This window comes from Limanda limanda, chromosome 18 (assembly GCF_963576545.1).
Source record: "Limanda limanda chromosome 18, fLimLim1.1, whole genome shotgun sequence".
Taxonomy (NCBI): Eukaryota; Metazoa; Chordata; class Actinopteri; order Pleuronectiformes; family Pleuronectidae; genus Limanda; species Limanda limanda.
In genome coordinates this window covers 4,049,484-4,064,123 of record NC_083653.1, presented here as the reverse complement: position 1 = coordinate 4,064,123, position 14,640 = coordinate 4,049,484, and the positions used below count along the sequence as shown (strand labels likewise).

Genomic DNA, 14,640 nt, shown 5'->3' with positions numbered 1-14,640 from the left:
ACGTGAAATACAGATAATAACCGTTATTGTTACTTTAAACTGAAAATCTTAGGGCAATTTTGAAAATGCCACAAGAAATAGTAGCTGTTAATTTTATCAAATTGTTACATTTCTTAGCTTCTTATTTTTTTTTTTTAATTTTTCACTAATTTTAGAGCCTTTTTATAGGGTCCCCATGATAAATTTTTTTCGTTTTATGATATGTGGTATAGGAGGAATATTAAAGAAGAGTACTTCAAATTGCCATGTATTGTTGTACATTAATATATCTTGATGAGAAGTATTTTTTTATCGGGTATATTATATCGGGTAAAAAATGTACCCGACGTTAGTGATGGTGGGTTAGGGTTCTGGGGTTAATGGGCTCTGATCACGTGTCTAATTAAGAGGATGGGAGGTTAACGGTCCCAGCGCGTCACCGTGACGTCACGCCGGCAGAGAGACGTGGCACGCTGACGTTTAAAGGAACCGGAGCCCGAGAAGGAACCGGAGCCCTCATCCGCACCGAGCAGCCCCAGCTTCAAGCAGCCACCGGAACCGGAGACATGGCGTCCAACAGCGGCTCAGTCGGCCGATGGGAGGTGGTGAAGAAGGGGAAGAAGAGCAGCGGCAGCACCGGCAGCACCGGCAGCTCCGGGAAGAGCCTGACCGACAAGAAGAGCGGCGGCGCCGGGGGGAGGAAAGCCCTGTGCGAGAACAACCAGCCCTCCAGACGTAAGTGACCCGGGTCTTCAACAGCCGTTATCAAGTGTCTCCGGTCCAACTGTCATTTGGGGAAAAAAGGGGCCGGATGTGGACCTTCTGTGGCCCGGGGTGCAGCAGCCACATCCCGGGCAGGAGGGGCGAAGCTACTCGGTTAGCATGAGCCGTTAGCATCATGCTAGCAGTGGTGTCAACAGAGGCGTCGTCATCACTGAGGAGCTGAAAAGCGTTTTTCAAAAAATGACAGGATGTAGCTTCCCGCAAGTGATAATCCACGTAAACCCATGAGTTAGCATTAGCTGCTGATGTGTCAGATGAAACTATAAACATCTGTGTGTCCCACATCTGTTCAGCAGCTGGAGAGGAGAGGTCACTGGTTCCCACAGGAGCTGATGGAGAGAACATTAATCAGAATCAGAAGTATTTTATTGCCAAGTACGTTTACACATACAAGGAATTTGCTCTGGTTAATGGTGCAAACAATGAACATAGAAACATAAAAACGCAATAAATACAACATACTACAGAGCAATAAAAAAAAGGAAACCAGAATATATTTACTCACTGTATACTTCTTATTTACTCACTTTTTACCCATATTTATACAAAGTAACATTTATTTTGGCATAAACATTTCTGAATAAAAATATATAAAAAGTGAAGTAAAAAGTGTAATGCTAAATGCAAAACAGTGTTTTGTTAGTTAACTCAGTTTTCTGAGTTGTCATCACTCCTCAGATATAGTTCAGTTTTCTGAGTTAACTAACACAGATATGAGTTATTGTAAAAATCCAATTAATGAGCAGATGTGACACTGCTGCAGCTTTTTGTGCGAATTAGTCCCCGTGGAACCGGTGAAAACCCTTTAAAATTCTTATCAGCCTCTTAACTATCTTGTCCTCGGAGGTTTTGATTAGATCTCCAGCTATCTGTTATTTACACTATTGTTTTAAAGCATTCACTTTTAGCCTTGATTAATTGTTCAGGCTTAAATAATTATCAGAGCACAGTGAAACTCCCATCCTGGCTTCTCAGAGTCCATGATTCTATCTTTATATGTCTAATCAGCAGCTCAAATCCCAAAGATATTAACTTTAATTTCATGTAAAACCATGAAAAGTTGGTAATATTTCTCAGGTTGAAACTGTATTTTATTCAATTTGGCTTAAACAAAAAAAGAAAGACACAAATCTGAATATCAGCTGACATGAGTAGGAACTGAAACTGTCCTGAAGAGAGGACCCTCTTCCAAAGTCAGATTTTAAATGGAAGTCATTCAACAACTCTTCACAGGTCTGACGGCTACTTTAAATAAAGATTACAGCCCCCTCTGCCACGGCTGTTTGTTTGTGCACCACATTTATCAGCGAATCAGTCCGTTCAAAGTCTGTTGAGTCTGTGTCGAGGTGGCGTCGAGGTTTCGTGCCAAACAAATACACGTCTCTCTCTTTTTCTCGTGTAACCTGGACAATACTTTCCTCTGGATGTGTGCGACAGCTTTTCTAAATGAACAAAACACAGAAAAGATTAATTTTACCGATATTTAATATAATTTAGTTCCAGTCAGAGCTTTAATAGATGAGGCTAGACGTTTTTCTCAATACTAATTATAAAGCAAGTAAGATATATAACGATACAAAAGCTTTTCTGTAAGGGTTTCTATATTCTTGTTCCCTGTGGACTTTGCTGTAGTGTATTGCACCGGATCTGGAAGGTCATATGTAAGTCAGCTGATATGATGATACCCGACATGTCTGAACCAGTTATTGGGCTTCACAGGGTCTCCCTTCTAAAAAAAAGTGATGACGTCAGACCATGAGTTGACCAATGACTTAATATCTCACCTGCAATTTGGTGTGAATTCTATTGCCTTTTTAAAAACCCTTGTTTTTTTAATATAACGCTTCCTGTCAATGATGCACTAGGGTGTGAAATCTCGATTTGCTGCTCACAACATAACAAACTATCCCTGGAGCATTGAGTGAGTGAACGAATGGCTGAGGGTCTTTGTGGTGTGTGTGTGGTGTGTGTGTGTGGGGGGGGCATGTAATCTGAGGAGCTGTACACTGCCCAACACAACCCTCTTACAGGGTGAACTGGATTCTCACACCAGCAGCAGATTAGCTGTCAGGACACTTATAGAAACATATAGACACACAGAGGACAGACTTCAGCAAGGCAAGTTTCTCCACTAGTCAATGCAATAATGGATTTTTCCAGAATTTGTCTTGCATTATGTGAGACATGCATGACTTGAGTTATAAAATATTATGCTGGTGTTTACTGGGATAACTGAAAAAGATGACTGGGGAGATGGATATCAATCTGCTTGATGTATTTAACCCTTTGAAACTCAAGCTGTGCAAAGCCCTTTTTAATGGACAGCCTTCCTGTGTTATTTCATGCTCAACAAAAATCAAGAAAGTACAAATTTCTTCAAGAAAGCCAAAGTGCTATAAGTAAGCTTCATATTAGCGCTATAAAATCGCTCCCTTTTTCTTGTATCAAAGGGTTAACTCACTCAGTTAAGTGTAGTTGTTACTCTGGGGGACAATTGTGTTGATGGTTTACTCCTCTTGGCAGCTTAATCTCATTAGATGCTCATTAATGGGGATCAAAACACCGGTAAGAGGCGCTCAGGTAAACAAGCGTGTACTAGTGTGTGTTTTAAAGCCACAGTAGGGCTTACATTATTTAGATATTTATTACAAGCTCAGATTCTGCTCCTGGAAATGGAACGAGTGTCCACTCAGTCTTTCCCACAGTGACCACATATAGATGTGGGTTTCTCAGCAGCATGTTCAATGATCAGTGAGCAACTGGTGACCTCTGTCAGCAACTACTCAAGTTTGTGGGCGGGTCTGAACTCGTGTGCACTATTAGTTAAATACTGTAAATGTCTTTCCAGGATGAATCTGGGTTAAAGCTCTAGGAGTAACTTACTCTGAAACACACGTGTGTGTTGAGTGTTACTGTCTCATGGTGGTGACGTTTAAATCTTTTGCTCTTTGTTTGTTTATTTATTTTGAATGAATATATGTTTGTGACCACAGAAGGAGGAAAGTAAGAAAATTATGAAACACAATCCTGGTTTTGGTCTTTTCATCCGATTTGTTGACAATAAATTAGATTCTTTCACATCCTGGGAATCAAATAATAAAAGCTAATGTGAACACTTGATTGTCAGAAGTTTTTCAATTGAAGATATTATTTAATGTTGTACATGGCTGTAATACCCAGTGGTAGAAGAACGGTTTGACTCTGAAGTGGACGTGGCTTGTGTTTTCGAGAGGATCTTAATAAGTTACACACGGGGAAAACTTTGGATACAGCTGGTGCTTAACTTCATTCCTCTGTGAACTGAAATGAATGTTGCATGAAAGTTGGATAATAGCTGCTCATTATGCAAGCCACAAGTGAGGGAGGGAGGAAGGGATAAGTAACACACTGAATATGAGCAGATGGAGCAACCAGGGAGGAGAATGCCTTAGTTTTCATGGATTAACTTGTTTTCCAGGACACAGGGTCAATTGGGGAATAAAAAAAAGTGTTGAAGATCAAGGAAGTTAAAAACAAGTTTCCTCATATTTGCAATCTAGAGGCGTGTCTAACTAACGCTGCCTTGTTCCCTCCAGCACCCCTCCAGAACATTTTGTCAGAGACTGTGTACGAATGCTTCGATAAGATGGTGAAGAAACAGAACAAGGAGCAGGTTCCACCAGCAGCCGAGCCTCAGACCAAGAAGCCCACAACAAGTAAACCACCCAAGAAATCAAACTCCAGCAATACAGTCGCCCCTCCGACGCACAAGAACCTCGAGGAAGCCTTCAAAGCTGTGAGTAACACACAGTCCCAGGATTTGTCATTGAGCGAATGAAAACCTGTCGTTGAGGAATGTGACGCTGAGATTTGTTGACAATCTAAAGGACAGAGCATGGATTTAAACAGAGTTGATCATGGTAACAGATTTTTTAATATTTGAAGATTCTGTGTGTGAATTTCCAACTTTTTTCCCTAAATTTTAGAATCAAAATAATGTAAAATCTTCCTCATTATTTGTGTAAGAATATTCCTATGTCTTTTGTAAAACCACAAAGCCGCGTATTACCTCACACAAACCGAGAAACAATGCAGCATTGTGGCAACTTTAGAGCAACATGTCACATGGTCAGACACAGATTCATCTTCCCATAATGAACGTGTTGTTTCTGAGGCAACAGACGAGACTTACCTGCTCTTCTCTGCTGTTCTATCTTCAGCTGGATGTCGGGGACCTGAAGCAGCAGCTGGCTCACAGTCAGACTCTGTTCCCAGACAATCCGTCAGTCTGGGTCAAAGACCTGGCCGGGTACCTCAACCTCAACCTGACTGTGCCGGAGACAGAGCCCACTCACTGCAGCTATGCTCACGGTCGGTTGGTTTTTGGATCAAGATCCAAATATGCAAAGTTATACAGTGCAAATTGAATATGACCCATTTGTCAACAACCTGACATTCAAGGTTTTTGCAGTAATGTCATATCCTCCTGTTTTCTCCCCTCAGACTACCCATACTGCCTCACAGGGAAGGAGCTGAAGGGTGTGATTAAAGGCCTCATCAAACGCTGCAGTGACGTTCTGCCTGGTTTCTTCGACCACTGTGTTTACACCATGCTCAGGGAGCTGGACAGGCAGTCAGGTAAATACAGGAGGTTACATGAAGAGCTGGAAAGTGGTTTGGACGTTATCCCTCTTCGTTTGCTCTGTGTATCTTCAGCATTATTTCCAGAGTAGATTCAGTACTTTGAGTGAAAAGATGAGGAGATTTCTGGAGGATGTAGTTTCTGATGCATATCCTAATTGATCTAAATCATTTGGTTAGAACACCACAGGTTATATGGCAGAACTGTTCTAGTAAACTTAGTCAGTTAAGGATAATGAACGTCTGGGGTATTTTAGCTTTAATGAAGCAGCCAATAGTTGTGAGATAATAGGAAATGAGATGAAAAAGAATAAATGGGCACTGACGTGACACAAGGGTCCACTTGATTTTAAGGTCAGAATGTGTAGAGATTAGCAGGGAAGTTAAAAGTCATGTAACAAAATACAACATTGCTTTTCTGCCTTCAGGAGAACCACTTCATGGCTACAGAGTTTGCATCCAGGCAATTCTAAAGGACAAACCCACAATTGCCACACAAAATCTGCCAGAGGTAAGTGTGTGTGTTGCCTGCTTCACTGCACTGGTGTGTGTGTGATTTCAGTTCCAGTTCACTGCAGGATTTGTCTTCTGGAATAACTGTGCAGTAATATGTTGTTATACTCTTCCCCCCCCTTCTTCCTTCCTCTGCAGTATTTGGAGTTACTGCGGTCGGTTCAGAATCGCCCAGTGAAGTGTTTGACTATCATGTGGGCTCTGGGACAAGCAGGATTTTATGACCTCAGCCAGGGACTAAGAGGTAACAACAGTCAAACACGGCACCTAAAAAATTACACACATTCTCACACAACTACAAAAACCCTCCTTGAGTTGAGTAAGCACAGTGTTTCACTGTTCTCACAACTTCACTGCTGTTCCGGGTCTGTCCTTTCTCCCACTTTCCCAACTATCTGTGAGCACAACAAGTCTGGGTTAGGGGTTGATGGAGCAAGTCCAGTTTTGTAGTAAATGATTGTGCAGCAAATTTCCACACACTTTAAAAGACTTTACATAGAAACGTGTGTATTTATCCTCATGTTTATTATCTCAATTCAATAGCTATATATGGTTAAACTGTAAAATATCGAGCCTCAATTCCATTTGTTTGACACGAATCAGTCGATATATATATATATATATATATATTGTTATACTTTATAGTATCAGGATTGGCCCTTTGGAAGTCCCTTTTTGGTTTGTCTTGTTAGGGGCTGTTTAAAAAATGTGAAAACCCTCTAATCTCATCATCAGGAATTTAAAAAGTAATGAAGTGTTTCCTGTTTGAGCCTCAGACTGACTGGACTGAGAAGATGTACCAACTTGACCTTAAATGTTTTCCTGTGTAGTTTGGGAGGAAAAAATAATCCCATTTCAATTCTTAACACAAAATTGCATATTTAGTACATTTAACATGAGACTCAGGGTATTTCCAGGTTTGAAAGTGACTTGCTGGGCGGCTGTCATGCTGCTCCAGTTCTCATCACTCAGTTTCTTGTTTTTTCCTTGTTGCTGTTGCTCTGAGCTGTTTTTTTTTTAAACGGCGAGCTGAAAAGACCCAGTGTTGAGTCGTTTAATACCAGAACCAACTGCTCCACCAGCACAAGGTGAATCAAGTGTTTCTCTGTGTTCTCTGTGTTTCAGTGTGGCTGGGCATCATGCTTCCTGTGCTCGGAGTGAAATCCTTGTCTGCGTATGCCATTGCCTATCTGGATCGACTTCTCCTGTAAGTCTGACGGAGACATACGAGAACTGTGTGTTTCAGTTTTTATTTAGATCACGTAAAATACAACAAAAACCTTCTTTTATTTGTTTTGAAATGTTTGTTTCTGGATGTAATATGATCTTGAATCTCAAATCCTTTTGTTGTCCTCCTTCTTCCAGACTTCATGCAAACCTGACAGTAGGATTTGGCATCATTGGACCTAAAGAGTTCTTTCCTTTGCTGGATTTCGCCTTCATGCCCAAGATTGCCCTGTCATCAAGGTGAATGGAATCTAACGTGAAAATCGGCTTCACAGTCGTGTCAATTTCCCTTTAAGCCCATGTGCAATAACATGACGATCGGTTTAGGAATAAGTCGATGTAGAAAACAGTTGTAAGCTCATCATCTCTGCATCAGAAAAAACTGTAGAACTGATCATTTTATACAATTGAGTTTGGAACACATGTTTTTTTTAATCTCCCAAAAGCTAATAACCCCATATTGTTTGTGTTTAGTCTGCAGGAGCAGCTGAGGCGTCTGTACCCTCGACTCAAAGTCCTCGCCTTCGGAGCCAAACCAGAGAGCACGCTACACCAGTACCTGCCGTCCTTTCTGTCCAGAGCCACGTCAAACTGTCCTGAGGACATGAAGAGAGAGGTAAGACACACACATGTACTTTCTGGCTCTAAAACAGGGGTGTCCAAACTTTTCGTCCCGAGGGCCACATGCAAAAAGAGATACGAAGGACTGGGCCACTCAAGCCACGCCCCCTACAGCCCTGAGGGACTCAACCGGCTAGATGTCTCGTCTGCGTTGGCGGCCAACGGAGACGAACATCCGCACATGGCGGCCATCTTGCTAGGGGGCAGCTCGCTCACCCATAACATTGTGTTGGTAGTGGTAAATAACCATAACTTGCTCAATTTTCAACCGATTTTTAAACGGTTTGGTTTGTTATAAACGTCAGAGATGTAGATATGACACTGCATACTTATGAATAATTATGTTATTTTCAAAAAAAAAAGAATAATTTGTTAATCTCTGACGTTTATAACAAACTAGATCGTTTAAAAATCGGTTGAAAATTGAGCAAGTAATGGTTATTGAAAGTAAGTAAGTACCACTACAACACAATGTTATGGGTGAGCGAGATGCCCCCTAGCAAGATGGCCGCCATGAGCGGACGTCCAGCTCCGTCGAACGAGACATCTAGCCTTTATATATGATATCTATGGACTCAACCGTGTCTCTCAGGGCAGGGGGGCGTGGCGGCTAATGCTTCCTTCTTCCTTTAGTAGAAGGTTGCTTCGATGACATAGGAGATAGTCCGTTATATTACATTACATTACATTTAATTTTGCTGACGCTTTTATCCGAAGCGATTCACAATAAGTGCGTTCAACCCCGAGGGTACAAACCAACAACAACAAGAGTCAAGAAAGTACAATTTCTTCAAAAATAAGGTTAGGGTTAAGGCCAATTTATGCCTCTCCGTTGTTTCTATTACGGACAGATAAGACCGCCCTATCCGTCGTGAAACGCCCTCTCCGAGTGCTTCGGACAGCTTTTCGTACACGTCTGATTTTTCTAACTATCCGTCTTCATGTTGGAGACCCGACGGACCGCTCTTGGCTGTGATTGGACATCATTTCCGTATGACGTCATTTCCGTATTTCCGGACCTCAAACTTCCCGTTTACTTGTAGCAACAAACACGAACACAACTATGATTCTACGATTAATGTGACGTGTGTGTTAAGCCAGCGGAGTTGTCCGGCTGACGGTGGCTCGTTAGAGCACTGAGGGCATGTGTGCACGGTCACAGACGGTTATAACGAGCTTTCAAAACGGCGCTAGCAGGCTAGGCTAGCCACCATGCTAACTGCGGTGGTAACAGTGCAAGAACCCGCTGTCACGACTTTAATTCCACTTCTATCATGACACTGTTTCTATAATACCGTCAGGTTAGAAGCAAACACTGGGTAGTAGTTGTTAGTGCCGGGAGTCCCTGCTGACTGTGTGTGGAAGCTGGGGGGAGCTAGCTCCGTGTAGCTTCTAGCTACATGTAGCCTCAAGCAGATTCAAGCTGTGGAATCAGCAACACAGTTCGGAAACAAGACCGGGGAACCGCTGCGCTAAGAAACGATAACATCAGCATCTTGACCCGCTGGGTGTCACTTTATTTAGTTCTGTTAGTTGCCATGGTTCAGTGTGTGGGACGCAGGCTAACATGTAAACAGAGACACGTGGACGTCTTCTTCCCAAATGGGGTAGGCTTCTCTGAGCTCGTCTTCCGTTGCGCCACCTATGGGTTTGGCGATGAATTTTTTCCGACGTACGGACTGTGTCGGAGAAGTAAAAATCAAAAAGACTCTTTAGCCCCCGCTGAGACCTCTCCGAGAAACGGACACGTAGTAGTATATAAGAGCCTTTAGGGTGCAGTTTGGACACCCCTGCTCTAAAACATCGACAGAAAACATGAGTATTTAGTGTTAGTCCTCCTGAAATAAAGACAGAAGACACTTTTATTTGTTGGATGTGCTGATTGATTTAGTTTTGTCACTTTTATCAACCTATAAACTCACCATTTAACTGTTGTCTTGGATTTGGAAGAACGTATTGTTGGGACTGTGGCATTTAAAAGATTGTCTCCCTGTCCCTTGCAGCTGCTCAGCAGTATGACCGAGTGTTTGTGTGTGGACGTGCAAAGTCTTGGAGTATGGAGGCAGCTCTATACCAAACACTTACCCCAGTCCAGGTGAGTTATACACACTTAACCCTTCACAAAATGCTCTTGTACATGCACTGATTTAAACATTTCTACATTTTACAAGCTGTTAAATTGAACTTTTTCCTTTTTTAAAGTGTGACTATGAGAAAGCAAACACTCAAATCTGAATTTTCCAGTTCTAAACTCCACCTGTAAATATATGGGGCCACACATGAGGATGTAGTTAAGATTTTGAAGCTGATTTTCTTTCCTCTTTTCTTTCTCCAGTCTGCTGTTGAATCATTTGTTGAAGTCCTGGAAAGCCCTGCCACCAAAAGTATGACTCCCGCCATGACACAGATGTTTACAGAGAGAAACTGCTGTGTGAATCAATTCTTATACGTAATTAAACAGTCTTTTTAAATCGTCGTGTTCTTGACGGCTGTCTTGTATTTCACCGTCTTTAGCTGCGGAAGAACCTTGAAGAAACAATCCAGTCGTTCCGAGTGACCAATGAGGAGATGAGAGACACCGTTGAGACTCCGGAGCTTCACGAGTGCAATAGCCTGTGTCAGGTGAGACGCACAGTGCAAAGCAGACTTTAACCACTGAGCACATTTGAACCTGCGGTGCCCAAACACTTAGATTATCAAACATAACAATTGATTTGTTTTGTCACCAGAATCTGCAGGTGAAGATGCGTGGTCGTGGGTTCCCCTGGTTCAAGCTGCTCATGGTTCTGTTCATGTTCATTGCCGGCTTCATGGCACACGACGTCAGATCTCAGGGCTCCTTCACAGGTCCGTCTTTACAGTAGAACTTCCACATCTGGATCCGGACTTTTTATTGTGTTTGTTTTGTTCTTGAGGTCAAGTGATGTTCTGTGTGTTTCAGATTCCAGCACAGCGAAGTATCTGCGCAATTCAGGGGTCACGGCCGTATCTCAGCAGGCCTGGGGCAAAATAACCGTCTATTCAAAACAGGGCTTCAGGTACAAATCCTTCTTTAAACTCTTTGTCTAATAACTGCTCATGAAAATAAACAATTTAACTTGTATTTTTGCTTTTTCTGTAGCTGGATGGAGACAAACACCCCTTATTATTACTCTGAGAGTGTCCGGGTCCTGGGGCCACTGATGACCCAGGCCATGGAGAAGTCAAAAGCAGCAGCCATCTTCATCTCTGAAAACACCACACAGTTCGTCCTCTGGGTCAGAGAAAAGACGCCGCTGGTCATAGAATGGGTAAGAGTGAATATAAACAGCCATAAAACTGTCACTTGTTCATTTTTAAGATATAATCGCTGATCAACTTCTCTTCTTTGCTCAGGTCTACACCAACACTCCAGACAGTGTGTTCCAGGTGTTGGCGTATGTGAGGGAGCTGCTGCTCCTCCTCCATCACAACTACATCCTGCCAGCTCTGGCTTTTATCGCTGAGCTGCTACAACGAGCGTGGACCAACCTGCAGGCGTCCTGCAAGTCAGTGCACTCAAGCTTTAACCTTTATTTGAAATTCACCAGTGAACTGTGTGACAGCATGTTACATTTCACAAACTAAACCTCAGATTTCTAAAGATTACAAACCATTTATCACATAAATAGAGAATGTGACGACTGGCCAAAAAGTCAAATGTCTTGATATATTGGCGTATAGCTTATAAACCCCACCTCCTCCATGTTAGTGGACCAAACTAAAAATGACAAAATACTTAAAGTTGTTTTCAGTCATTTAAGTTTTGTTTTTTTTATCACACAGTTATTTATTCTGAGAAGTTTAATTTTTGTTATATAGTTTGTTTAAAATACATCTTTGTATTTAACAATAAATAAATTACACCTACATGTACATTTATAAGTGATGGGAATGGAAGTTATCTGTTTTGTTTGGCCTTCATTTATAAGTAATGTTGCTCTGACTCGGTTTCCATAGTGAATGCAAATAAATATAAGATTATATTCGGCTATATTTCAAACTCTGGTTAATAGCGTGACATGAAGCACAGCCTGTCGGACACTCACCTGCCTCTTGTGTTTCTCTCTTCCAGCGGTGAGGTGTCGGTGTCCTGCATGCAGGGCCACGCCGTGACCTTCGCCAATTCAACGTGGCAGCTGCTCCAACACACGACTACCGCCGTCAAGACGTGGGCTCAGGAGCTGCTGACGAGAGCGTGATCAACAACAACAACAACAGATACTGACTAACTTACACACACACAATAAAAAAACACAAGAAGGCTGCCTCTCAGTGCACTGGCTCCTCTCTGAAGCCGTCGTCGGACACTGTGCTGCAGATCAAAGGCGCTCACTCAGCAGAAACCGTCTTCTCTCTCTTGTTTTCAGCTAAATTTTATCAAATCAGTTTGCTGTTGTATAGATGTTTGTTTTCTACTGAACCTTTTTGTCACTGCTGGACGCTGAGGTCGTCTCTTTCTCTCTCTCACTCTCTCTCTCTCTTTCTCTCGCTCGCTCTCTGAGTTTTCTACCGCAAATTTCAACTGTTGCTTTAACAAATTGTGTAATTTATAGAAGATGTAGGTTTGTAGATGATTTATAAGCTGTTTTTATTTAAAGATATACTAAGAAAAATAGAGAAACTTGCTAAAGGGTGGGGAAAAGACAAAAAAAAAAAAGCTATTCCAGACTCAAGGACCTCATCAGCTAAACTCTGAGGACCACTTCATCTCCTCCTGCTCACTGTGAAGTCAGATCACTTGTTGTGTGATTGTTTGTGTCGGGCTCAATGAAGCCTTCATCGAGTCCGAGGAACTGTCCTGTCACAGTGAGGAGCTCACATCTGCCGGTGGATGGACTCCCTCACCAGATGTGGAGTTGACAATCCAAACAGGAAAGAGTCTCATCCGTGTGAAAAATAAAACCTGCTCGCTGGCTTTTTGTCTCGCACATCTTTGTCTTTGCTTCCTCTTCTGTCCCGTTTCTCGTTTTTATTTTGTTCTTCATCAGCAGCTCGACACCTGAGCTGAAATCAGCGCGGCGACTGTGTACTGATACTTGAAGTCTGAGGATATTCCGTGTGTGTGTGTTTGAGTCAGAGTGCATGTGTCGATGCACTTATTCTCCTTTAATTAACCCCGTGCCAACATCCTCAAGTACACTCATAATATAGTCCCCTGCACCCCCCTCCTCAGAAGAGCCGATTCACTAACATTAACAAGATGTTTGGACGGATAACGGCAACGATTCATGTCTTACTTTGTAATATAAATGATTTATAATAAAGATTTCAACCCCAGTCACTGTTTGTGTTTCCAATGCAAAGCTTCAGAAAACCATCAAACACCACGTTGACCACTGAGATCCAGTGAAGAGCAGGAGGTGATGGTTGGGTTATGAAGGGGGCGGGGTCATTTTGGGATGCTTAGCATTTTCAAAAAGGAAAAAAGTAACAAGTTAATCCAGCCACGCGGTGCTCGTACGCCACCTGGTGGAAGCAGGTGGACAATACATCCCCAGAAATGTAGTTCTGTGCACCTGCAATGTTTTAAACAGACTTGTGATACAATGTTCTTTACATTTTTATGACAGTTTTTACAGTAATCAGACTGTGGAAGTTGTTCAAATCAGATTCACATTAACAGTTTAACAACAAGGATTTCCTTTGTGTACCCAAGAAATCAGTCGTACAAAAGGTGCAGATGTGTTGATGAGGAAACCAAAGCACAGTTGACTCGCAGCTTCATATTGACTCAGCAGCTCCTCAGTTTAATTGGACCTGGCAGTTGTCTGTGATTGAACTGACAACAGGGACAAGATAACATGTTTCCACTGCAGGATTGTAAATGTTTAAACCTAGAATTAGCTTTCTATTGTTATCTTTTCCTTGCCACTATTTTGTGTTATCACTCCTCAGATATAGTTCATATTTAAAATCGACTTTTAACAGTAAGATGGAAATGAGATGCTGTTTTTTGGTATTTTTTCTATTGCCTACTCTTGTTGAGGGTTAAGAACAGAGGATGACACAACTTATTAAGCCCTAGATTTGTGAATATGGGCAACACAAATATAATTTTTAAATTGATTGATAGACACTAAAACCATGAAATATTTGGCATTTTGTTATGATAGGTGACCTAAACTGACTCTATAACACACCATATTGATATATTTAGTGTACACATAGTCATAGAGCGTGTAATACAATAAATAAAACAAATATAGGCTTTTAGATAGATACACTCTAAGTTTTGATAATTCCAACTAATTGATTAACAGGTTAATTTATTTATTTAACCCTTTGATACACACGCTATGCAAAGCCCTTTTTAATAAACATCATTCCTGTGTTATTTCATGCATGGCTGGGTGTTTTTTTTGCGATATTCTTTTATAGCTTATGCTTCCTTCTTCCTTTAGTAGAAGGTTGCTTCGATGACATAGAAGATGGCACTGTCATCAAAGGAGCCTTCTTCCTTTAGTAGAAGGCTCCTTTGATGACAGGACTGTCATCAAAGGAGCCTTCTCCTTTAGGAGAGCTGGGTTCCAAGACTCACCCAAGACTCCAGCTTGATCCTGTAGAACATAGCCTAGGTCCTCCGAGATTTCAAACTTGGAATCATGACCAATAATTATATTTTCGATCCAGAGGCGGGTCCAAACAATGCTGCCTTCGCTGGTGTCGTATTTACGCTTCTCTTTCTCTTTGTATTGCTCGCTCTCTTCCTTTATCTCTCTTAACATTAACGAGATGTTTGGACGGATAACGGCAACGATTCACGTCTTACTTTGTAATGTAAATGATTTATAATAAAGATTTCAACCCAAGTCACTGTTTGTTTTTCCAATACAAAGCTTCAGAAAACCATCAAACACCACGTTGACCACTGAGATC

The 14,640-nt window shown here is 41.8% G+C and overlaps 1 protein-coding gene across 1 annotated transcript; it reads left to right on the top strand.

Moving 5' to 3' along the window:
• Window positions 1–456: 456 nt before the first annotated feature.
• Window positions 457–13,041, top strand: LOC133024087 (transmembrane protein 214-A-like). Its single transcript, XM_061091053.1, has 17 exons — window positions 457–714; window positions 4,338–4,537; window positions 4,962–5,112; window positions 5,245–5,379; window positions 5,811–5,893; window positions 6,034–6,139; window positions 7,021–7,102; window positions 7,261–7,362; window positions 7,597–7,738; window positions 9,747–9,838; window positions 10,079–10,127; window positions 10,258–10,365; window positions 10,473–10,590; window positions 10,685–10,781; window positions 10,865–11,033; window positions 11,119–11,270; window positions 11,837–13,041. The coding sequence occupies exons 1-17, from the start codon at window positions 546–548 to the stop codon at window positions 11,961–11,963; spliced, it is 2,082 nt and encodes a 693-aa protein (XP_060947036.1). The 5' UTR covers window positions 457–545; the 3' UTR covers window positions 11,964–13,041.
• The last annotated feature ends 1,599 nt before the right edge of the window (window positions 13,042–14,640 follow it).

Excerpts from the sequence above, each read along its gene's own strand:
- LOC133024087 (XM_061091053.1), top strand. The coding sequence starts at position 546 with ATGGCGTCCAACAGCGGCTCAGTCGGCCGATGGGAGGTGGTGAAGAAG. Across the intron at positions 5,894-6,033 it reads CCACACAAAATCTGCCAGAG|TATTTGGAGTTACTGCGGTC; the intron begins GTAAGTGTGTGT and ends CTTCCTCTGCAG. Across the intron at positions 9,839-10,078 it reads AAACACTTACCCCAGTCCAG|TCTGCTGTTGAATCATTTGT; the intron begins GTGAGTTATACA and ends TTCTTTCTCCAG.